This window comes from Dasypus novemcinctus, chromosome 9 (assembly GCF_030445035.2).
Source record: "Dasypus novemcinctus isolate mDasNov1 chromosome 9, mDasNov1.1.hap2, whole genome shotgun sequence".
Taxonomy (NCBI): domain Eukaryota; kingdom Metazoa; phylum Chordata; class Mammalia; order Cingulata; family Dasypodidae; genus Dasypus; species Dasypus novemcinctus.
Genome location: NC_080681.1, coordinates 118351642 through 118376940, shown reverse-complemented (window position 1 = coordinate 118376940; position 25299 = coordinate 118351642). Strand labels below are relative to the sequence as shown.

The 25299-nt window shown below is 40.3% G+C and overlaps 1 protein-coding gene across 2 annotated transcripts in view; it reads left to right on the top strand.

Annotated features, from left to right (window-relative positions):
• The window catches only part of SPEN (spen family transcriptional repressor), a 115468-nt gene that overhangs the window by 4907 nt on the left and 85262 nt on the right, over positions 1-25299 (top strand). For both annotated transcript variants that reach the window (XM_004472159.5, XM_071217766.1), the window contains one exon: positions 2840-3585. In XM_004472159.5, the coding sequence (XP_004472216.1) occupies positions 3503-3585 (83 nt within the window). In that variant the 5' untranslated portion in view covers positions 2840-3502. Of the gene's footprint in view, positions 1-2839; positions 3586-25299 lie in introns of those variants that run through there.

Genomic DNA, 25299 nt, shown 5'->3' with positions numbered 1-25299 from the left:
TTTTTTTTTTTTTAGTAAAAGTTTTTAATTTACAAAACAAACATACTTCGTACATCACCCCACCACCAATACTTTGCATTGTTGTGAAGTATTTGTAACAAATTATGAACCTCCAAGCACTTTTCGCTATATATTATCACATTTGATACTTCTAGCAATCAGGTGTTCTACCCTCATTTTGCAGGTAAGAAAACTGAGAATTTAATTGATTTGCCTAGGCCACATAGTCAGTGACAAAGTTACAAATGGAATTTTTGACACTTAACCTAGGGGTCCTTCTGTTAAACTATGTCTTTCAGTCATACCATTAGTGTTTCTGAAATCTCCCAAAGTTCAAGGTAAAGTAGTGTTTTTTATCTTGAAAGAATCAGTAAGGAGCAGGGGTGCTCTCTACTGAGATACTAACGTTTATAGAAATGGGTAGAATTTCAACCTGAATTTCTCATTTTAACCTCATATCTATATGTAAGTTAATTTTCCTTCAAATGTTTGTTTAAATGAAATTAGAGTAACCTTTTTTTTGCATCATAGGAGTATATTAAAATTTTCAACAGAAAATATTAACATTTATTTAACCTATTAATCTATATACCTATTTAGACTGATGTCTGTTGACATTTTATAAACAGAATTCACTTTTGAGACATCAGATTATAAAAAAATAAAATGGAAACTTCTATTGGTATTTTTGATGTTCATAATTCTGAAAACAGGTATTTTCTGAAAACTAACACTTCAAGAGAACTTGAGCATGAGGTTCTATAAAATGATGTTTAATGGGATTTTGCTTCCTTTTAAATTGCTAGTTTCTCACTTGTTTGATAAATCTCTGGTAAAATGCGAAATTGCATCTTAATTTGACATTTGCTTCTAATATTTTTGACATTCTGTGATCCTTAATAGCCTTTGGGAGAGGTTTAACTTGACTTTGCTGAACAATTTGTATATTACTAATCTTCGACTATAATTTTTCCTTTGCTCATTTCAAATTTAGTTATCAGAATTGTTATCTACCTCAACTTTTTATATGGGGAACAACAGTACTGCTGTGGAGCAAAACCTTTAACGTAATCTGTGAGAATGACATTTCATTTTGTATTTACAGTAGTTGATAAGCATGTTGCTTTTTATTTTCACTTAATGTTCCCTCCCCCTTATTTTAGTACCATGGAGAAGGTGTTATAAATACATTTTAATTAGTTCTTATTTTGCTCCAATTTATCCTTATATTTTTCAGTGGGACTCATAGATAGATACAAAATACTATATTTAATCATTAACTAGTTTCTCTTCTAATGATTTTGTTTCTAAAAGACCTTAAAAAATATTTTCAGCCCTGAAATTTTAGTTCATGATTTTAATCAAAGCCTACATTCAAGGTGAGGTATGCCTTTTATTTCTCTAATTGCAAGATAGTATGTCCTGAATCCTTTTGTCAGCTGCCCCTTGTAAATACAATTAAGCTGGGCTTCTGTTTTCATGGTGACACTTTCCCAAGAGATTTCAGTCAATTTAGAGTTTATCAGGTTTAAAATGAGTAATTTACATCATATTTCAAAATGTTCCTCAAGCTTTCAAAATGTTGCATGTGTTGAAATTCATACTTAATGGAAAATGCACGTAAGTTCAATGCTTGCTAACTGCAGCCACTTGGATGGAATTACAGTTCATGAGTTAAGGTAATAGTGTTCTGGTTTTGCATGCCTTAGGTGATAATTGTGAAAGTGAAATGGCCAAATGTAAATGGCCAATTCTGTATCTTAATGCAGGTTGATTTTTCTTTCTTTCTTTCTTTTTCTTTTCTTTTTTTTTTTTTTTTGAGGTAGGAATCAATTCCAAGAACAGAAATTTCCACTACATTTACTCTTTGGGTTGTATGGAGGACAAGATCCACCTCTATAGTGGCATTACCTTAATACCTTAACTAAATTATGAATGTGTGCAATGATTCGGTGGTTCTTTGTTTCCAACTTTTCTAGACTTCCTTTTTCTTTTCCTGCCTCTTAACTGAAGTTTAAGTCAATAGTCAAGGAAACAAAATGCATTGAAATAGAAAATGAAAACATAAGCTAGGAACTTATATAAAGTAAATCAGCAAACATTTTAGAAGTAACTTGTCAAAATTCCAAAATCAGTTCCATGGAAAATGTCAACCACGCATCTTGTACTGTAATTGTTTTAACTGTGTAATGCAAGGCTTGCTTAGCCTTCTGGATGTCCTGAGAGAGGAGGGGAGGGAATCTCGGTTGATCAGACCTCCTGAAATCAGTTTTATTAAGTACAGTGTAGACTCGTAAACTAAACACAGGAAAGATTTTTTCTGGACTCAGTGTAGTTGGCTTTATTTGGTGGGGTTTACCCAGATTCCGATAAGTTGGCTTTTTTTTTTTTTTAATAAACTTTTATGTAAAATTCAACTATATGTTGTCCTGGAAAGGCCAGCGATCTAATCCCTTCGGTAAAATATTAAATAATTGCAAGTCCATCTTAGACATACAATTTTCATTTCAGTTCTATTCCTGGTATACCGTAACGATCAGCAAGGATATCTTTCAAAAAGTTTCGCAAGAACCCATATAAAATAAAGTTGCTTCACGTTACAAGCTAGGGATTCTTGGGAGGGATGGGTTTCCGAAGTCGTCATTGCTTAGTTGGGTGGTGAGAAGAGCGGCCTTGTTCTGACCACTTTCCCAAGCAGGCGGGGATCCAAGTGCCCGGAAGCGGCCAGGCGCTGCACTGAAGGGTGAACTGGGGAAGGGATCTGGCTTCTCTTAGGAGAAGCCGCTCGCACACGCAGCCCTGTCAAAACCAACCCGGTTTCTCTCGTTTCTCTCACCAGGCTGGCGCCTGAGGACGTCTGCGCGGGGAACCAGAGGCCGTTCCTCTCTCCCGGTGCTCAGCGCCGGGCGCCTGACTGACCGAGCCCGCCCCGCGGCCGGCCTCCCCCACGGCTGCGCGCCTGCGCACCGGGACCGAGCGCGCGAGCGTTCCTTCCCGGCTCCGCGTTCCTCCCTCCCCGCCCTCCCCCGCGCGCCTGCGCGCCGGCTGGGAGGAACTCCGAGCCTCCGCAGACAGGCGGACGCGCCCGCGGCGAGGGGAGGCGGCCAGGCGGCGAGAGGCGGGCCGCGCGCGCGCCGGTGGGAAGCGTCCGGCTGCCACAGCGCCAGCTCCGTGGTAGTCGCTGCCGCCCGAGTCCCGCTCGCCCCTCCTCCCTGCTCCCCCCTCCCGCCGCCGCCCGGGCGCATGCGCCGCCGGAGCGCGAGGGTCGGCTTCGGGTGTGTGGTGGCGGCAGAGCGGAGCTGCGGGGCCCGAGAGTCAGAACCTGGGGGAGAGGGATGGTCTCTGCACGGGGGGGAGCCGGAGGAGCCGCCGCCGCTGCCGACGCCACCGCCGCAGCCGCCGCCGCCGCCGCCGCCTCTGCGCCCGCCTCCCGGCGCTGACGGTCTCGTACCAAGCCGGCGAGGGAGAACCAGCAACAGCGGCCGCCGGCACACCGCCCAGCATGGTCCGGGAAACCAGGCACCTCTGGGTGGGCAACTTACCGGAGAATGTGCGGGAAGAGAAGATCATCGAGCATTTCAAACGGTGAGTGACACGAGGGCCGGGACCGCGCTCTCTCCTCGGGCGCCCTTCCCGCTCCTGCCGGTTGCCGACCCTTCCCCGTGCGCGGAACTGCTGAGGAGGAGCCTGGCCCCAGACCCACTGGCGGGTGCGAGGTGCGCGCGGGCTGCCCTCGTCGGCCGCTCGGCCCGCGTCCCGGCGTTGGGCCTCGGGCCTCGGCGGAGCGGGGCCGCCGAGCCGCGGCCGTGAAGGGCGCCCGCGGAGCCCCGGCTACCGCCCTCAGCCTTCCGAAAAAGGAGACTGTTGTTTGGCCTCCGGGAAGCAGGCGCGGGGAGGGTGCGCCTCAGGCGGGGACGCCGTGGGTCGGAGTGGCGCTGTGTCTGGAGCTCCCCGGTGGGGTCGCGTCCCTGCACGGCTGCTCGGGCGAGCCGTTCTCCCGCCTCTGGGACGGCGCCTCCCCGCGCCCCGGGTCGCAGCCACCGCCTCCCGGCCGGGCGAAAGCTGCAGAGGCGAGCAGCGGCGGGAGGGCTGCGGGCGCACGGGGACCCGAACCCGCGCCCGCCCCACAGCCCCCCGGCGCGGCAAAATCCAGAGTCCCGCGGTTCTCTGCTCCCCGCTCCTCCAGCGTGTGGAAATGTCTGGTTTCAAGAGGTTTTTGTGTGCAAGACAAGGTCATACAAAAACAGAAGTCTTGGTAGGTAATGTAGGAACATCTCTGAACTGGAAAGACTATATTCTAGGGACCTCTCACACGCAAGCTCTGTAGATCTAGAAACTCATTGGAAATGGCAAACGCAAATTTTCTCTTGTTTTTTTTTTCGGGGTGGGGCAGATAGTGATCCCAGAAAATAAGTTGGTGCGCCTCTTTCGCCCTCCTGCTTGCAGCCCTCTTAGGTCTCTGGATGAGGAGGGTGCTGGGGGCTAAATGCTTGCTGGGGTAAGAGCAGGCTCTCGTAGGAAGGTACCACCTCAGATAGGCGCTCGAGGTCGAGGGGAAGCCTGGGGATTTCTGCCACTGCGGTCGCGCTGGCGTTATAATGGCATGTCTCTGAAAATAATGGTATTTTCCTCCAGCCATAATTCTGTAATCAAGTGGTTAAAAAATGCAAGCCCGTTAAGATAAGAATATTTTATTTGTCCGAGAAATAAGGGGAGAGTTTGCTCTTGATACATCTTATTCACTTAGTAGCATTTAGTGCATGTTTTCTTTGTGAAATATATGTGTACCGTGGTTGATAGAGGGTGTCAGTATAAAACACATTAACGACTTCTTAGACATGGTGCAAATGGAGGACCACTGCAGATCTTTATGATCGTCCTCCAAAATTAGTTTCTTCCGATGTTCAAGACCCTAAAAGGTTTTAAGTTTGGTTTACTCTTGATTCTTCTTATTTACTGAGTGAAGAAATTATGGAGCGTCCTTATTAGTGAGTCACCATGGGAAAAACAGATTGCGTCTCGCTCTTGAGCTGTTGGATACGGAAATGGAAGCAGCGGCAGCAGAGCTCCTCTCTTTTAAATGGAGGATCATTGATTCTGTTGGTGGTTGCTGTTACTGGGGTGTTAAATCTTCACCGCTGGAGCGCGCCTTTGCGCGTGTCCGCGTGTGAAAAGGAGCCGGGAATAGTGAGGCCATTCATAACGTGCTAACGCTGTTCTCGGCGGGGCTGGGGGGAGGTGCGCTCTTCTAGGGACTCTCTCTGTGTTTACTACATTATGCCTGTGAAACCAGGAAAGGGGAAGGCAGGGAGCAAAAATTCTCCTCTGCCCCCCTGTGATAAAGGGGAGACCTCGGGCTAATTCGGAAGCTGATGGGAACTTTCTCTTACTGGCGCTGCTCCACCCCTCTCTCCGCCCTCTCCTGCCCAATATCTTCATTGTTTTGGTGGAAAAATCATTAAGGTGCAGGATATTGGAGGGGATAGACCACTTAGATGTGCTCACTTTTATCTCCTTGTGGACTTTCTCTGTAGAAAGAGAAGTGAATTTTGCATGCACCGACGTGCAAACACGTGCATTGCAGCATTCTCTTTGCTCCTAGGTGATATGTGGCCAGACGTGTAGTTTTGCATTGGGCAGATTCCAGAGACTTTGCATGCTTGTCACAGGGAGTTTGACTCCTCTGCAATATAAGGGGGTAGGAAGAGGAAAGAGGAAATCGTCCAAGGGAGTTTGGAAAGATTTTAAGTGGATGGTGCTATGGTCCGGCTTGTATGAATTGACTTTCTAAAATGGCGGCTAGAACCCACTTTATGTGGGAATCAGCAGAGCAGATCTCATAATGCGTTACGCGACGAGGAGGCCGAGGATGCAAGCTCTTGGAAAAGCGGCAGTCTGGAGGCACATTACTATATTAAAGATGGCTTAGCCGGTACTTTGCTCAAGATTACATTTAAAGGAGCATCTTACCTATTGCAGAACAAAAGGAGATGCTTCTCATAAAAGCAGATAATTAAAAAACTAAGACAGTGTGTCCCTGAAACGCCTTTAAGGTGACTTTCATTTTTAAACAAATTTAGTTTTTTAAATAGATAGTACATTCTTACACGTTAAAAGAGTTTAACAATCTCCCCTTCACCCCTGACCTAGGCTTTCCACTTCCCACTCCTCTTCCCTGACAGGTAATCTCTCTTTCTTGTTTATCCTTCAAAAGATTTTCTGCATGTACAAGAAATATCCTTGCTGATCCAACAGTGCTGCTAATAGACCTTGTTTGGAGAAATTCAAGACCTTTTTTCTTATTGTGGAGTATATTTTTAAAATGTGTGGTTCCTACTGAGAGAGAAAAACTAAATCAACTATTTTAAGTGAAAGAGATAAAATGGTACCATAACCACCATGGCTCTGCAAGAAAACAGTAGTATTTATCTCTGGTGTCTTTTAAAAATTAGAATGAGAAAATCCATATAATACCTATATTAAAACTGAGGTTAAAGTACCTGCTCTTACCCTTTTCCCTAGCTGATTACAACATTAACTAATAACTGTTTTACAGGATTAAGAGGTGTACACTGGGAATACATTATGTAAAATGTTTTTTTCAAAATGAATGTTCTCTTAACAGTAATTAGGCGTTTGTAGTAGTGTTTAGATAAAAAAAATAAAAAAGCAAAAAACTGAACCAGACAGGTTTGGGGACAGGGCAGCTTAGCGGCATTTTAGGGAGGGAAAGATCAGAGTCAACATTTTATTTATTATTTGTATTTTTAATATTTTGATCAGTGTTTTTTTGGTGGAAAAGAAATCTTGGATAGGATGCTGATTTGGGTTTTCCCCTCAGTGCTAAAGGAAAACCAAATCTTACTAAAATATAATTGGAACATTTCCAAATTTGGCTTTACTTTCTTGAAATATTAATATATCCACCGTGTTCATTATTTTTACTTCCTTTGCTGATTTAAAAATTAAATGAGAACTATTTCTGAATCAGGTTTTAGTTAACAAAGATTCATTGCAGGGACTGAATTTGCACAATAGAGCAAGTCCTTTCCTTTGTATGTTAGCTGGGTTGAAGGGGGAAGGGAGGAGTTATACAATTGATTTTGCTGTCTTTTAGAGGGAGAGAAATGTGTGGAAAACACACAAGTGAAAGGCCCTGAATTAGTATTAACAGAACTGTTAAAACATGTTTAATTCTTTATAGCTTATTTTTGGATAAGTAAATTACATATTCAGTTTTCCATCTGTCTCCCCAGTTTTGGATGATAGGTTAAAGACTGCAGAGGTTGAGAAAGGTTAGCAGCTCATGTAAAAATTTTGTCGAAGAACGTGAGACCTATTTTTAAAATTTGTTTTGTTTTTGCCAGTTTTAACTGTTTAATCTTAGTGGTTTTTCAGACTTAAATAGTTGGATGTACATTATAGGAATTTGGATAATCTTTATTTCTGGGACACTATATAAAATATTATGGAAGAGTTTTTTTGTTCTTTTAATACTTTAAAAAAATGTTTTTAGACTTAAGCAAATTTGATTCACCATTGACAACATCATTGCTACATTGTTTCTTCTTTTAAGATACCAGTTTTCTACTATGTAGAAGTTTATTTTGAATGTAATGATTTTGAGAGTCTCTTTTTCCATGATAGGCTTTTGCATGTTTTAAAAATACATTTTTTCAGAGTTATCTTAAGAAATACCATTAAAAAATTAATACAGAATGCATAAACTGTTATATTTTATTTCCTGAGTAGAATGCCTCTGGCGATATTGGAGGAAAATAGAGGGCTCAGTGCCAGGAAGAATGATTGTATTTGTCTTGTGTGTAGGGTACCTTTTTCCAGCCACCTTTATGTAGACTCTTGATTGTTTAGGTTTTGTACTGTTTGATATGCTTATGAAGAGGTTTCAGGATTGATTTATAAGACATTTTTAATCCTGTGAGCACTAACACTTTGGGAAGATTTATGTAGAGAAGCTACAGAGAGCGGTAATATGAGTGAAGGCTTTTCCAAATAGTCTTCCAAATTTCACTTTTCTCTTAGTTTGAAATTTTCCTTAAGTTTTAAAAATATTTGAAACACTTCTTGAAAACTAGCATATCTAATTGGAGACTTTATTTTTTTCAATCTCTAGCATTAGTTTGAGCTCTGGTTAACCAGGCTACGGTATTTAGAATAAACATTGTAGTCTGAAATTACCTTGAGTGTAAGTCTTACTTAAAATTGGGCTTCTGAATTTTGTTGTTGGATTTGAATTAAATATTGTTCAGCACCTGAAACAGACATTTATTAGTCTGCTAAGAAACAAGGAGACAAAATAAATTAACATTTATCCATAAACCAGGGATTGAACCTGGCATCTAGTATATGGGTAGCTGCCACTCAACCACTGAGCCGCATTGGCTTCCATGAATTGATTTTTTGGGTATGTTTTGCCTCTCGTTTTGCTTTTTCTGTTTTGTTCAGGAGGCACTGGGAACAGAACGTGGGACCTCCCATGTGGAAGGCAGGCTCTCAATTGCTTGAGCCACATCTGCTCCCAAGGAATATTTTTGGGAAAATTTAAATGGAAAATACTTATCATTGCTTGTTCTATATTCCTGGGTGCTAGATTTTTAGTTTAGCATTAAATTCTAGGGGAATATGGGTCTTTGTGTTTTTGTTTTAGGTGCTGAGTTTGGACTTGGGAACATTGAAAAGTTAAGTGGAAATGTTCTGATTATGCCTTGTATTGGCCTAGATATATTCCTTTTGTGTTTACATGTAGTATATATATATTTTATGTATAAAATAGTTACAGTTTCTTTGATTCTTAAAATTGTTTGCCTGAAAGAATTTTTTTGTAAAATTCCACTATTTTGAGACAGCCTGCAAAATGGTGGCAGAGTAAGGAGCTCCTAGAGTCAGCTCTTGCTACAGGACAGTTAGTAATCACCCAGAGCTATCTAAAGCAGCTGTTTCGGGGGTCCAGGGGACCAGAAGAGCATCCTGCAACATCCTTGAAAGAATGGAAGGAGACTACCAATCTGTAGACAAGATTTTTAAGTAGAGCACTCTACGCTGTGCAGGCCAATGCCCATTCTCCGCTGGTGGCACAAGCTGCCTCAGGAGCTATTCCATAGCTGGAATTGGAAGCTCCATTTCCCAAAAACAGGGGAAGAAGAGACGGTTGGGTGCCATCTTCAGCTACGGATTAGTAAATTCAGTGGACTAAAGTATAATTTTAAGAACAGCTAAAGTTTGAACCTGTGCAAGTCTGAAAGAGGCCGGTAGCTGCCATTTTAACTCTGCTCTTGGCATGAGGGGAAGCAGGGCTAACTGAAATTCACAGTGCTGATAAAGACCGGCTTCTTTCCAGCAAGACTGGATTGCAAATCTGGACTAAGCCTCAGCCCCATCCCCACCTCCGGCAGGAAGAAAGCTGGGGGGACTTGCACCAGCCTCTCCGGGTAACTGCAGGTGCATTTGGCTGCTGCACTCTGAATAGTCTGAAGTCTACTGGGGTAACAGTGGTCATTTTGAACCTGCATGGTATAGATTGCTGCTTACACCTGCAGCTCCATCCCCACCTGAGGCAGGGGAGGAAGGGTATGCTTTCATTGGTTTCTCTGGGCAACAACAGTCTAGCCTGCACAACTTGGATTATTACACACGGCTAAGACTCTCTCCCTACCCCTGGCAAAGCTTCATTGATCCCTGGGGCGATGTGGGCAGCTTCAGCCTCCACAGCTTACCACCCTACCTACATCCTCAGCTCCTACTATACAACCAGCAAAGGAGAAAGGGCAAGAAAGCCCTAAGCTAAAGAGAGAAACTGCCCCCAGAATAAATACATCTAGTAATCCAGATGCCAAGACACCAACAATAAATTACAATCCATACCAAGAAACAGGAAGATATGGTACAGTTAAAGGAACAGTATAAGCCTCCAGGTGACATAAAGGAGTTAAGACAACTAATCATAGATGTTCAAACAAATCTCCTTAATAAATTCAATGAGATGACTAAAGAGATTAAGGATATTAAGGAGACATTGAATGAGCACAAGGGAAGAATTTGAAAGCAAAAATAGTTCTTATGGGGAGGTGGACTTGGCCCATTGGTTAGGGCCATCTACCACATGGGAAGTCTGCGGTTCAAACCCCAGGCCTCCTTGACCCGTGTGGAGCTGGCCCATGCACAGTGCTGGTGCGCACAAAGAATGCCATGCCACACAGGGGTGTCCTCTGTGTAGGGGAGCCCCACACGCAAGAAGTGCGCCCCGTAAGGAGAGCCGCCCAGTGCAAAAGAAAGTGCAGCCTGCCCAGGAATGGCGCCGCACACATGGAGAGCTGACACAAGAAGATGACGTAACAAAAAGAAACACAGATTCCCGTGCCGCTGACAACAACAGAAGCAGACAAAGAAGAAGATGCAGCAAATAGGCACAAAGAACAGACAACCAGGGTGGGGAGGAGGGGGGGGGGATAAATAAATAAATAAATCTTAAAAAAAAATAGTTCTTATGGGAATGAAAGGTGCAGTAAATGAAATTTAAAATACACTGGAGTCCTGTAACAGCAGAGTTGAGGAGGCAGAAGAAAGGATTGGTGTGCTTGAAGAAATGGCTTCCAAAAGTGGACATAAAAAAGAACAGATGAAGAAAAGACTGGAAAAAATTGAATAAGGTTTCAGGGGACTAAATGACAACAAGAGATGTGTAAACACATGTGTCATGGGTGTCCCAGCAGGAGAAGAGAAGGAAAGAAGTAGAAGGTATATTTGAAGATATAGTGGTAGAAAATGTCCCATTATTGAAAGACATGGATATCTGTGTCTTAAGAAGCACAATGTGTTCCCATTCAATTACATTCGAATAGACCAACTCCAAGACATGTACTAATCAGAATGTCAAATGCCAAAGGCAAAGAGAAATTTTTGAGAGCAGCAATGCAAAACATGTAAGGGATACCCAATAAGATTAGTGCTGATTTCTCATCAGAAACCATGGAGGCAAGAAGGCAGTGGTATGATATATTTATGATACTGCAAGGGAAAAACTTCTCGCTACGAATCTTATATCTAGCAAGATTGTCTTTCAAAAATGAGGGCACATTTATAATATTCACAGATAAACAGAAACTGAGAGAGTTTATAACAAAGAGACCGGCTTTGCAGGAAATACTAAAAGGTGTGCTACAGTCTGAAAAGAAAAGACAGCACAGAGTCTTGGAAGAGAGTCTAGAAATGATGATTGTATCAGTAAAAGCACCTAAAAGTTTCAAAAGAGTGGTGAAAATAAAATATGACAGATAAAACTCAGAGGTCAAAATGGGTGAAATAAGAACTGCCTTTACAGTAATAACATTTAATATTAATGGGTTAAACTCTCCAGTCGAAAGGCACAGACTGGTGGAATGAGTAAGAAAATATGAGCGATCTATATGCTGTCTGCTAGAGATTCACCTTAGACGCAAGGATACCTATAGACTGAAAGTGAAAGGCTGGAAAAAGATACTCTACACATGCAGTAGCCAAAACAAAACAAAACAAAACAAAAAAAAACCCACAGTAGCTATAAAATGAAATAGACCTTTAAAAAGACACTAGAAATGCAGAATCTGAGGAGGAAGTCAGGAATAAAATTCCATTTACAATAGTGAATAAAAGAATCAAATATTTAGAAATAAACCTAACCAAGGATGAAAAATACTTGTATTCAGAAAACTACAGTGCATTGTTAAATGAAAGAAGGCCTAAATAATTGCAAGAACATTCCATGCTCATGGGTTGGAAGACTAAATACCATCAACATGTCAGTTCTACCCAAATTGATAAATTCAATGCAATCCCAATAAAAATTCCACCAGCATTTTTAAAATCAATATAAAACACAAATTTATTTGCAAGTGTAAGTGGTAGTGAATAGCCAGAAACATCTTAAAAAGGAAAAATGAAGTTGGTGGACTCTCACTTCTGGACTTTGAATCATATTACCTTGTTACAGGGGTAAAGACAGCATGGTACTTGGCATAAAGACAGACACATAGTCCAATGGAACTGAATTGATGATTTAGAAGCAGATCTTCACATCTATGGTCAAGTGTTTTTGTGTTTTTTTTTTTAAGATTTATTTATCCATCCCCCCACCTCCACCCTGTGTTTACGCTTGCTGTCTGGTCTCTGTGTCCATTTGCTTTGTGCTCTCTGTGTCTGCTGGTCTTCTCTTTAGGAAGCACTGAGAACCAAACCTGGGACCTTCCATGTGGGAAAGAGGTTCTCAATCGCTTGAGCCACCTCCACTCCCGACTTTGTTGTCTTTCTCATTGTGTCTCCTTGTTGCATCATATTGTTGCATCATCTCGCTGTGCCAGCCCGTCATGCCAGCTTGCTCTCTTACTCATCTTCTCCAGGAGGCATCAGGAACCAAACCGGGGACCTCTCATGTGGTAGATGGGAGCTCAGTCGCTTGAGCCACATCCGCTTCTGTCAAGTGGTTTTTGACAAGTCAGTCAAACCCATCCAACTTGGTAAGAACAGTCCATTCAACAAATGGTGCTGGAGAACTGGATATCCATAGCCAAAAGAAAGAAGGAGGACCCTATCTCATACCATATTGAAAAATTAACTAAAAATAGATCAAAGACCTAAATATAAAAGCAAGAACCATAAACCTTCTAGAAGAAAATGTAGGAAAACATCTTCAAGACCTGGTGGTAGGTGGTGGATTCTTAAAGGAGATAAAAGGAGGGCTGAAATGGACTACTGATGCTTAATGTATTGTAGAAGTTTACTGTAAAAGTGTGGAAATGTATAGAGTTGAGGATAACACAGTATAGTAACAGCTGGTTTATAAATGGGATGTCACTGGAAAGGGTAGTCTAGGGATATAAATGTCAATTGAAAGAAAGCTAGAGAATAATCTAGGGACTGAGTAACACAGTAAAGCCAGAGGTGGGTGAGAATTGTGGTTGATGGTACAGATGCAAGAGTGTTCTTTGTGACCTAGAGCAAATGAACATCACTATTGCAGGGTGGTGCAAATGTGGGGGAGCATGGGAAAAAATACAACTGGAGTGACCTGTGGACTGTGGTTAGCAGCAGTACTGTAATATTCATGCATCTATGCCAAAGATGTAGTGTTGATAATGGGGGAGTGGAAAAAGTGTGCCAGATATACATTATGGACCATGGTTAGTGGTCATAGTCTGATGGTATTATCGCACAAGCTGTAACAAATGTTCCACCATGATGTGGTGTGTTGATGGAGGGCTATTATATGGGAATTCTGCACATGAGCATGATTGTTTTGTAACTTCACAACTTCTGAAATAAAAATATATTTTAAAAAAATAGCATCGGTAGGGGAAAAATGCACCAAATGTAAGATATGGAGTTTAGTTAGTAGTATTAATAAGATTTTGATGATATTCTTTCGTAATTTTTAACAAATGTCTCATAACAATACAAGGTGTTGGTGGTGAGTTGATATATGGGACCTCTGTATGATGTTATTGTGCTTGTTTGCTTTGTAACGTCACAATTTGTACTATACATTTATTTATGTATATTCATGTGTGAATGATATAAAAATAGGGTAGGATGGGGGAAAATACACCAAATACAACAACTTTGGTTAATAGTGGTATTTTGAGGATGCTCTTTCATCATTTGTTAAAAACGTTTCACAATAATGCAAGGTACTGGTGGTAGGGTGAGGTGTGAGAGCCCTGTATGATGTTATGCATATTTGTTTTGCAAGTTCACAGCTTTTACTATACACTTGTTGTTTATGTGTGTTTATGTATGAGTGATAAAGTTCAATAATTTAAAAAAATGAAAATAAAACAAAAACCAGAATTCCACTCTTTTATTTCATTGTAAAAGCTAGAAGGACAAACATGTTCTTCTAAAAAACATTTTGTATTTTACAAAGCTACATTTGAAATATAGTGATTTACATCATTTATAAATCAATAATTAGTAGGTTATAGACATTTTTAGTCTCAGCTGGTAACTTTATTATTACTATTATTATACTATCTGTAGTAAAGGCTCTTTTGTATTCAAGATTATTAAAAAATCACATTGGATTAAAAAAATAAGTTAATGATTTATCACTTTATTATATCAAAAGGATGTTAGAATCTTTAATGAAGACTCTTACCACTAGACCAGATTTCATGAGGAGGTACTAAACTTGGATGGGAAAAAATTGTATTTTTTAAATCCACTAACCTCTTACTCTAATTTAGTATTTCCTTGGATGGAAACAACCCAACATGGTAGTATGAGCAATACCTGTGATTGCATCACTAATACTAATCATATATATTTTCATGGATCACTTTACAGTTGTTGCAGATTTCTCAAATTATTAATGCTCATCACAACCTGGAAATTACTATTGGCTGTTAGATCTGCTGGATACTATTATTTAACACATTAATAAAGATGCATATATATATATTACTATAAGACAGGTCTTTGTTTTAGGTTTATATTTGAAACTCTTGGAGAATTCTGAACATCCACAGAAATAGACAAAATAGTCAATGAACCCCATTTACCCATCCACAGCCAACAACCATCAACCATGGTCTTTCTTGCTTATCCACACCCAGACCTACTTCTCTTCTTCCTGTATTAATTTTTTTCATTTAAGAATTTTTTTGATATAGTTTCAAACCTACAGAAAAGTTTCCAGAACAGTGCAAAGAACTCCCATGTCTCTTTCACCTAAGTACACAAATTTTACCACATTTGATACATTATACCATCTTTTGTCTTTTTCTGCCTGGATATCCTATCATTCTTAAATTCTCTCAAGCCTATATCCTCCAAAACGAGGACTTTCCTGTATTGCCAGCATACAGTCCTTCACATCAGAAAATCAGCATTGGTACATCACTATCATCTAATCCATAGATCCCACACAAATGATGTCAGTCATCCCAACAATGTATCTTTTCTTACTGGTCCAGGATCCTTTCTAGTACCTACAGTTGCCTTTGATTGTTACATCTCATCACTCTCCTTCAGTTGGAACAGTTCCTAGGTCTTTCCCCAATTCTTATGTCCTTGACAGTCTTTATTAAAGAACACAAGACTTTTTTTTTTTTTTTTAAGATTTATTTGTTTATTTCTCTCCTCCCCCTGTTGCATGCTCTCTGTGTCCGTTCATTGTGTGTTCTTCCGTGTCTGCTTGTATTCTCATTAGGTGGCTCCGGGGACCTTCCAGAGTGAAAGAGAGGTGATCACTCTCTTGCGCCACTTCAGCTCTCTGTTCTGTTATGTCTGCTTATTTTGTCTCCTCTCTGTCTCTTGTTGCATCATCTTGCTGTGCCAGCTTTCCGGGTTGGCCAGCACTCCTGCACAGGGCGGCACTGCCACGTGGGGTGGTATTCCCATGTAGGCCGGTACTCCGCGTGGGCCAGCTTGCCCTCACCAGGAGGCCCTGGGCATCGAACCCTGGACCTCCTATATGGTAGACAGGAGCCCAACTGCTTGAGCCACATCCGTTTCCCAAGAACACAAGTCATTGATTCTGCAGGGTGATCCTGCATTTGGGTCTGTCTGGTATTACCTCATGACTAGATTAGGTCATGCATTTTTTTTTTTTTTTTAAGATTTATTTATTTATTTCTGTCCCCACCCCACCCCATCTGTTGTTCTGTGTCTGCTTGTCTTTTCTCTTTAGCGGCACTGGGAACCAATCCTCAGATTTTTCAGAGTAGGAGAGAGGTGATCACTCTCTTGCGCCTCCTCAGCACCCTGGTCTGCTGCATTTCTTACTGTCTTTTCTGTGTTCTCTTTTTGTTGCGTCATCTTTCTGTGCAAGCTCTCTGCTCAGGCCAGCACTCCTACATAGGCCAGCTTGCTGTGTGGGCCAGCTTCCCTTCACCAGGAAGCCCTGGGAATCAAACCCTGAACCTGCCATATGGTAGATGGGAGCCCAGTCGCTTGAGCCACATCCACTTCCCAGGTCATGCATTCTTGAAAGGAGTACCACAAGAGTGATGCCTTGTTCTTCTAAGATATCAGATTAGGAAGTACATCCCACCACTGGTGATGCTAACTTAGATCACCTAATTCAGTTAGCATCTCCCTCATTTTCCCTTTTGTATATGATTGGCATTTTCTGGAACAAGATTCTGATATTATGCAGGTATTTTCTTAGCATCCATTGGTAACTCTTGCCTGTATTACTTGCCACTGTGCTGGTTGCCAAATGGTGATTATTATTTACTATGATTCCTTCTACATTTATTCTACAATGGGCAAGAACTTTCCCTTCTCATCTATTTATTATTCATTTATATTAAACACTCATGGATTTCTATTTTTTCCACTTGGCTTTAATCTTTTGATATACAGATCACCCTGGATTTGGCCAGAAGATCTCCTTCAAGTTAACTTAAATTTACTAGCTAGCTACAGTATCCTTTTGATATGCCTCTTTTCCCCTTCTTTAAACCAACTTCTTTATTTCTGTCACAGAAAAGTCTCTTGTATTTTCCCTGTCCCAGTTCTGGAATTATGGAGTCAGCTATTTCTCTAAGAAGCTTTTTTTTTTTTTTAAAGTGTAGGATGGGATTTAGAAACCAAGATCTGGGTGTTTGGATTGCTGATTGCTACAGAGAGAAGAAAGTGTGTGTGTGTGTGTTTGTAGCAGTTTGATATGATTATGAATTCCAAAAATAGATATTGGATTACATTTGTAATTTGGTCTGTATCTGGGTGTGCTTAAGTTATGATTAGGGGTTTGATTGGGCCATGTCATGAGGGCATTGAGTCCTCACCCCCTGGTGGGTGAGGACTCAAAGATAAAAGGCATGGCAAGGACAGAGTTGAGGGTTGTTGTTGTTTTTTTTTTTAAGATTTATTTATTTATTTCTCTCCCCTTCCTCCCCCGTTGTCTGCTCTCTCTGTCCATTTGCTGTGTGTTCTGCGTCTGCTTGCATTATCCGGTGGCATTGGGAAATTGCATCTCTTTTTGTTGTTGTTGTTGCATCATCTTGCTGCGTCAGCTCACCGTGTGTGTGGTGCCGCTCCTGGGTGAGCTGCGCTTTTTTTTACAAGGACAGCTCTCCTAGAGGGGCATACTCTGCGCATGAGGCTCCCCTATGCGGGGACACCCCTGTGTGGCACAGCACTCCTTGTGCACCGCAGCACTGCATGTGGGCCAGCTTACCACACGGGTCAGGAGGCCCTCGGGATTGAACCCTGGACCCTCCATATGGTAGATGGACGCTCTCTCAGTTGAGCTATGTCCGCTTCCCAAGTTGAGGGTTTTTGATGTTGGAGTTTTGAAGTTGGAGTTTGATGCTGAAGCCTTAAGCTGGAGCCCCGGGAAGTGAGCTCATGGAGGAAAGAGAAGTAAGCCCCAAGAAGAGAGGAACCCTGAGCCCAGGAAGAAGCAAGCCTTGGGAAGAGAGGAACCCTGAACCCAGAGAGAAGCAAGACCCTGGAAGAGAAGACCCAGGAAGCCTGAACCCTCACAGATGTTGGCAGTCATCTTGCTCCAACACGTGAAAATACTTTGGTGAGGGACGTGACTTATGCTTTATGACCTGGTATCTGTAAACTCCTACCCCAAATAAATACCCTTTATAAAAACCAACCAATTCTGGTATTTTGCATCAGCATCCCTTGGCTGACTAATACAGTACATATGTATGTATATATGTATACATGTACACATAGGTACACATCTCTGTTATATAATACAGAAATCATGGGTTCACACCTGTTCTCTTATCTGTGAGGGTTCAGTGTTTGTAAATCCCTTCTCAGACAATGAAAAAACCTGACTCCCATTATTTTCAGTATATTTACTTATTTGCTCAATTAGTTATATGCTCAGTGTAATAATATCCCAACCATTCAGGCTACTGCCTCCTCCACTTTAGCCGCCTGTGAATATGTGGCTCCTGCTGGCTTCCCCTCCCTTTCAACCGCTATCTTTGGAAACCCAACACTGGGTGGGGCAGGGGAAGGAATGGAAGGTGGAAGCAGAAATGACTTGCATAATTTTTTAAAACAAATTTTATTGTTACATATTAGTAAAATATACAGTTCATCCAAAGTATAGTCAGTAGTATTTGTTATAATCACATAGTTGTACATTCATTACTTCAGACATTATTAGAGCATTTTCATTGTTTCAATAATAACAGTAATGAACAAAAAACAAACAAAATTCTTCACCTCTCAATCTCTATGCTTCCTCTGCTCCACATAGCTGCTATTTCTGGCTATTCTAGCACATTTATTTATTTATTTATTTATCCCTCCCCCTTTATTATCTTCTTTTTTTTAAAGATACATAACACTCAAAAGGTTACATTAAAAAATATGAGGTTCCCATATACCCCCACTCCCCACCCCCCACATTTATTTATTTTTAAAGCAGTTTAATTGAGATATATTCACATACCATGTGATCTTACCAAAGTGTATAATCAATGGCTTTTAGTATAATCACAATGTTGTGCATTCATCACCACAAAAAATTTTAGAACAATTTCATTACTTCAAAAAGAAAAACTCCACAGCCCTTAGCAGTTAACCTTTCAATACCTCTATCCTTCCCAGCCCTACATAACCACTAATCTAATTTCATCTTTATAAATTGATTTGTATTTACATTTTATATAAATAGGATCTTACATTATATAGTACTTTGTGCCTGCTTTCTTTCACTTAGCATAATGTTTTTTGTTTTTTTGTCTGATATTAACATCTTACAGGATTAACATATGTTCGTTCTGTATCAAAGAAATATGGTCTTGGGAGCCAGTGTAGCTCTGGTTGAATGCCAGCTTCCTACACAGAAGGGGTCCTGGGTTCAATCCTTGGCCTTGATACCTCCAAAGGAAAAAAAAAAGAAAAACGGTCTTATATATGCAATTTTACCCGTTTTATGAGTTGCATGATTTTCGCCTTCAATTTTTTTCTCTCATAAGAAATGACTTGTACACAAATGGATCACCTGCCTCTTGTGCCATTTTTAAGGAAATTTACAGCCACCCCCACTCTTAAAGTTTTGATTCTACTTCCTCCACTCACTTTTTGTGTGACATAAGCTTCATCAGTAGAGCAATCTAGCTTTATCATAATCTGAGTCACTCAGGAAAGAGGGGAGTGAGTAGTGAGTTTGGTTTTCAGGAATAATATTAGGAATCATCAACAATCCATTTATTTGGTATTAGTCACTCACTTTGTGGTATCTCTTAGCAAAATTTTGTCCTGACCCACCTCCCCCAAAACATTTTTGACCTGAACCTGTTTATTTTTTCTTCCCTAATTTACACAGCTCTTAGCCCCCATCAAGGGGTCCGTTAATGAATTGTTAAGATCCCATTCCTTGGTACAGGGCCCAGAAATGCTGGAATCTATTTTTGAAGCAGATCCCCAACATCATATTTTATCCATAAATATTCCAGTATTTATCTTGAGAAGATAAAAGACTTTAAAGATATAACGACAATATTGTTATGACACCAAAATAACAAAATAATTCCTTCCTATTTTCAAATACCCAGTTAATATTCATATTTGTAGTTGTCTTAATTATCCTTTTTTTTTTTTTAACTCAGGGTCTGAATAAGATATACAAATTATAATTGGTGATATCTTTTTAAAAAATCTTTATTGAGGTATAATTTACAAACAGTAAATTGTATTCATTTTAAGTGTAGAGTTCATTGATTTTGAGATCCTTATAACTTAGCATCACAGTCAGGATACCACAATTTGTTATCTGTTTACTTATTGTTAGATAATTGGGCTGTTTAAGTCTCTTAATTTATAGGTTTTACTGTCTTTTTTTACAATTTATTTATTGGAAACCACGTTGATTATTATGTAGAATTTCTCACAGTGTTCATCTTGCTGATTATATTCCTGTCCTGTGGTATATGTGAACATGCCCTTTTTTGTCTGTATTTCCTGTGTATTTGTAAGTGGATCTGCTTTTAAATATTTTGATAACTGTATTTCAGTATAATTGATTTTCCTTGTAATCCTATGTATTTTATTTTATAAATTTAATAATAATATTCTGAGAAAGTGTTTATAGGTTTCACTGGACTGCTAGAGTGTCCATAGCATAAAAAGGTTAAGAGCCTCTGATTTAGACAAACTGTTTCATTAAGGGTAGAATGCCAGCAGTACACTTGTGTACTCTTTTAGCCTTTTTTTTTTTAAAAAAATATTGATTTATTTATTTTAAAGATTTATTTCTCTCCCCTTCCCCACCCCCCCAGTTGTCTGCTTTCTACATACATTCACTGTGTGTTCTTCTGTGTCCGCTTATATTCTTGTCAACAGCACTGGGAATCTGTGCCTCTTTTTTGTTACGTCATCTTGCTGTGTCAGCTCTCTGTGTGTGCTTTGCCACTCCTGGGCAGGGTGTACTTTTTTCGTGTGGGGCAGCTCTCCTTACGGGGTGCACTACTTGCGCATGGGGCTCCCCTACATGGGGGACACCCCTGTGTGGCACGGCACACCTTATGTCCATCAGCACTGTGTGTGGGCCAGCTGGCCACATGGGTCAGGGGGCCCTGTGTTTGAACCCTGGACCTCCCATGTGGTAGGCGGACACTCTATCAGTTGAGCCAAATCCACTTCTCTCTTTTAGCTTTGACATTTAAAAGTTTGAACTGAAAAAATAAAAATCACCAAAAAAAGGCTAAAAAATCAAAGATAATGTCCTGTGAATAGTTTGACCCCCCTCCCCCATCCTCATTATAAAATCATGGTTTGAACTACTCTTTTTATCATGGGGGTAGGTATAACTGTTCCCCCAACTTTATCTTAGAAATCATGAAATCTTTAGTTTTTAAGGTTGTCCTTTTTGTCGTCTGGGTTCTTTCAATGAAATGAATTTCAAGCACATTCATAATTAGAATTAAATGCCAGGAGCAGATGTGGCTCAAGCAGTTGAGTGCCTGCCTCCCTCATGGGAGGTTCTGGTTTCAGTTTCTGGTGCCTCCTAAAGAAGACAATGAGCAGAGCAGAGCAGACAGTGAATGAAAACAATGAGCAGACAATGAGCAAAAATGAACAAGCAGGGAGTAGGTGTGCCTCAAGCAGTTGAGCACCCACCTCCTTTATAGGAGGTCCTTGGTTTGGTTCCTGGTGCCTTCTAAAGCAAAAACAGACAATGAGGGAAAAACAACAACAATGAGCAAAAACAATGCCCTAACAGATGGAACCATATCAGAAGGGGGAAAAAAAGAAGTAAATGCCTTTATAGATATTGACTTTTATTATATAGATGGGTCCAGTTTTAATTAAAACTAGATTTGTGAAAATCTCAAGTTTATAGATATATCCTAAAATTCAATTATTATATGACACTACATAGAATAAGATTCTTTCTTAACTCTTCAGTAACATTTGTTATCTAAAATAGGTATTTTAATTCCTTCCATAAATTGAGGGGTTGGACTAAGGCTTTTTCAGTTTGAGACATCTTGTTATAGCTGTCATTCTTCACAGCACATAATGTTCCCTGGCATGCTACAAAGAGTAAAAAAAAAAAATATATATATATATGTAACTCCAAAATGCAAAGATGGTTCAGCATATGAAAATCAACTGATGGGAAGCAGATATGGCTGAAGTGATAGGGCTTCCACCTACGATATGGGAGGACCCGGGTTTGATCTCTGGGGCCTCCTGGTGAAAAAGAAGAGAAATCATGCCTGTGTGACAAGCTGAGTGCCCACATAGCGAGCCTAGTATCTGCACAGTGAGCCATTGCCTGCCCAAGTGAGTCACGCAGCAAGATAGTCATACTACAAAAGAGAGGCAACCAAAGAGAAACAAAGGGGAGAGTCATTGTGAAGCGTAGCAGAAACCAGGAACTGAGGTAGCACAGCTGACAGGGAACCTCCCTCCACATCAGAGGTCCACAGGATCGAATCCTGTTGAATCCTAGAGGAGAAAAAATGAGAAGAGAAGACAAAAAGAGAAATAGATACAGAAGATCACACAGAGAATGGACAACAACAAAAACAGTAGGGCAGGGGGTGGGGGAGGGGAAGGGGAAAATCAATTGATGTAATACACCACATTAATAGAATGAAGGGGAAAAACCATAGGATCGTCTCAATTGATGCAGGAAAAGCATTTGACAAAATCCAACCACCCTTTCATGATAAAAACACTCAATAAACTAGGAACAGAAGGGAACTTCCTCAACATGATAAAGGCCATACAAGAAAAACCCAGAGCTAATGTCATTTTGAATGGTGAGAGACTGAAAGCTTTCCCTCTAAGATAAGTATGTCCACTTTTACCACTTCTAGGCAACATAGTACTGGAAGTTCTAGTCAGAGCAATTAGATAAGAAAAAGAAATGAAAGCATCCAAATAAAAAAGGGAGAAGTAACGTTATCTCCTTGCAATGAAATGATCTTATGAAAACCCTGAAGAATCCACTAAAAAACTTGACCTAATAAATGAATTCAGCAAAGTCTCAGGATACAAAATCGGTGCACAAAAATTAGTGTGCTAGCAATGAACACTAGCAATGAACAATCCAAATAGGAAATTAAGAAAATACTTCCGTTTACAGTAACATCAAAAAGAATACAATACTTAGGAATAAATTTAACCATGGAGGCAGAAAACTTCTACATTGAAAACTACAAAACATGACTAAAAGAATTTTTTTTTAAAGAAATTAAGTCCTATATAAATGGAAACATATCACATGTTCATAAATTGGAAGAGTTAATATTATTAAGATGACATTATTTCCCAAACTAATATACCCAATGGGGTTTTTTTTGCAGATAGAGGAAAACCATCCTAAAATTCATATGGACTATCAAGGGATCCAGATAGCCAAAAGAGTCTTGAAAAAGAAAAACAAAATTTGAGGACTCCTGATTTTAAAATTTAACTACAGCACTACAGTAATCAAACTATTGTGGTACTGGCATAAGGGTAGACAGAGACTGATGGAATAGGATAGAGAGCCCAGAAATAAACCCTTGCATATGTGGCAGTTGATTTTTGACAAAGGTGCCAAGATCATTCAGGAGGAAAGGATAGTCTTTACAGCAAATGATGCTGGGAAAATGGATACACAGCAAAAGAATGAAGTTGTACCCTTACCTTCCACCATATAGAAACAACTCAAAATGCATCAAAGACTTAAATTTAAAAGCTGAAACTTTAAAACTCTTAAAGGAGAACATGGGGGGGAAATCTTCATGACCTTGAATTTGGCAATGGTTTCTTAAATACAACTGAAAGTATAGAAAACAAAAGAAAAACTAGACAAACTGGGCCAACAAAATTAAGTTTGCATATCAAAGGACATTATGAAAAGAGTGAAGGGAAGTGGATGTGGCTCAAGTGATTGAGCTCCTGTCTACCATATGGGAGGTCCAAGGTTTGATTCCTGGGACCTCCTGGTGAAGGCAAGCTGGCCTGTGCACCAAGCTGTCCCGAGCAGAGACCTGGCGCAGCAAGATGACACAACAAAAAGAGACACAGAGGACGGAAAATAAGAGATGCAGCAGACCAGGGAGCTGAGATGGCACGAGATTGAGCACCTCTTCCCACTCCGGAAGGTCCCAGGATTGGTTCCCGGTGCCACCTAAAGAGAGAAGACAAGCAGACACAGAAGAATGCACAGTGAATGGACAAAGAGAGCAGACAAAGGGGGGATGAGAAAAAATAAATCTTAAAAAAAAAAAAAAAAGAGTGAAAAGACAACCCACATAATAGGAGAAAATAATTGCAAATCATTATTTGATAAAGGTTTAATGTCCAGAATATACAATGAATTTCTACAACTCAACAACAACAAAAACAATCTAGTTAAAAAATGGGCAAAGAATTCGAATAGACAGTTTTTGAAGGAAGATGTAGAAAAGGCCAATAAGCACATGAAAAGATGTTTGTCATTAGTCACTAGGGAAATGCAAGTCAAAACCATAATGAAATACCTTTTAACACCCATTAGGATGGCTACTATCAAAAAACAAGGGAAGTGGGTGTGGCTGAACTGGTAGAGCGTCCATCTACCATATAGGAGATCCAGGGTTCAAACCCAGGGCCTCCTGGCCTGTGTGGTGAGCTGGCCCATGCGCAGTGCTGCCGCACAAGGAGTGCTATGCCATGTGGGGATGTTCCTTGCGTAGGAGAGCCCCACATGCAAGGAGTGCGCCCACCCAGGAGTGGCACCACACACACGAAGAGCTGAAGCAGCAATGTGACGCAACAAAAAGAGACACAGATTCCCGGTGCCACCGAGAATGCAAGTGGACACAGAACACACAGCGAATGGACACAGAGCAGACAACTAGGTGGGGTGGGATGGGGGAAGGGTAGAGAACTAAAATAAATCTTTAAAAAACAAAAAGACAGTGTTTAGCTCAGTGGTTGAGAGCCTGCTTCACATGTACAAGGTCCCAGGTTTAATCCTCTGTACATCCTAAAAAAACCCCGAAAAGTAAAAAATAAACAAAAGGATTGATAAGGATGGGGAAGTAATTGGAACCTCATGCACTGCTAGCAGGGAATGTAAAATGGTGTAGCTGCTGGGGAAAACAGTGGTTCTTAAAAAAATTAAATATAGAATTACCATACAACCCAGAAATTCCACACCTAGGTATATGCCCAGAAGAACTGAATACAGCGACTTGAGCTGAAAACAGGAACTATGAACCAATGTTCTAGCAAGAGATTAATGGATATACAAAAGGTGATATGTACCTACAATGGAATATTATTTACCATAAAAAGAAACAAAGTTCTGATACATGCTGCAACATGGATGAACCTTGAAAACATGCTAAATGAAATAAACCAGCCACAAAAGGACAGATATTGTATGATTCTACTTATATATGAGTTTTTAAAAAATAGACAAATTGACAGAGACAGAAGGTCAAATAGAGGTTACCAGGGACTGGGAGTAGGGAGGAATGGAAAGTTATTTAATGGATAATGTTTAATGAATACAGAGTTTTTGTTTGGGATGATGAAAAAATGAAAAACTTTTAGAAATAGTGGAAGTTAGGAAAAAACCACTCAAAGTGTATAGTTTAAACATGTACATGTATGGCAATTTTACTGGACTAAGGCTGTTTTTTAAAAAAAGGTCAGAAATAAAATTACACCTAAATTTGTGACCTAACAAAAAGTACATATTAATGATTAATTAGGTTGTAAAAGAGCTTCATATCTGAAATACTGTGTAGCCATTGTATATTATATTGGTGTACCAGTTTCTTTGAAATTACTCATTTTGCTAAACAGCTGTGTATGCTTGTTAATTAAAAAAATGGCCTT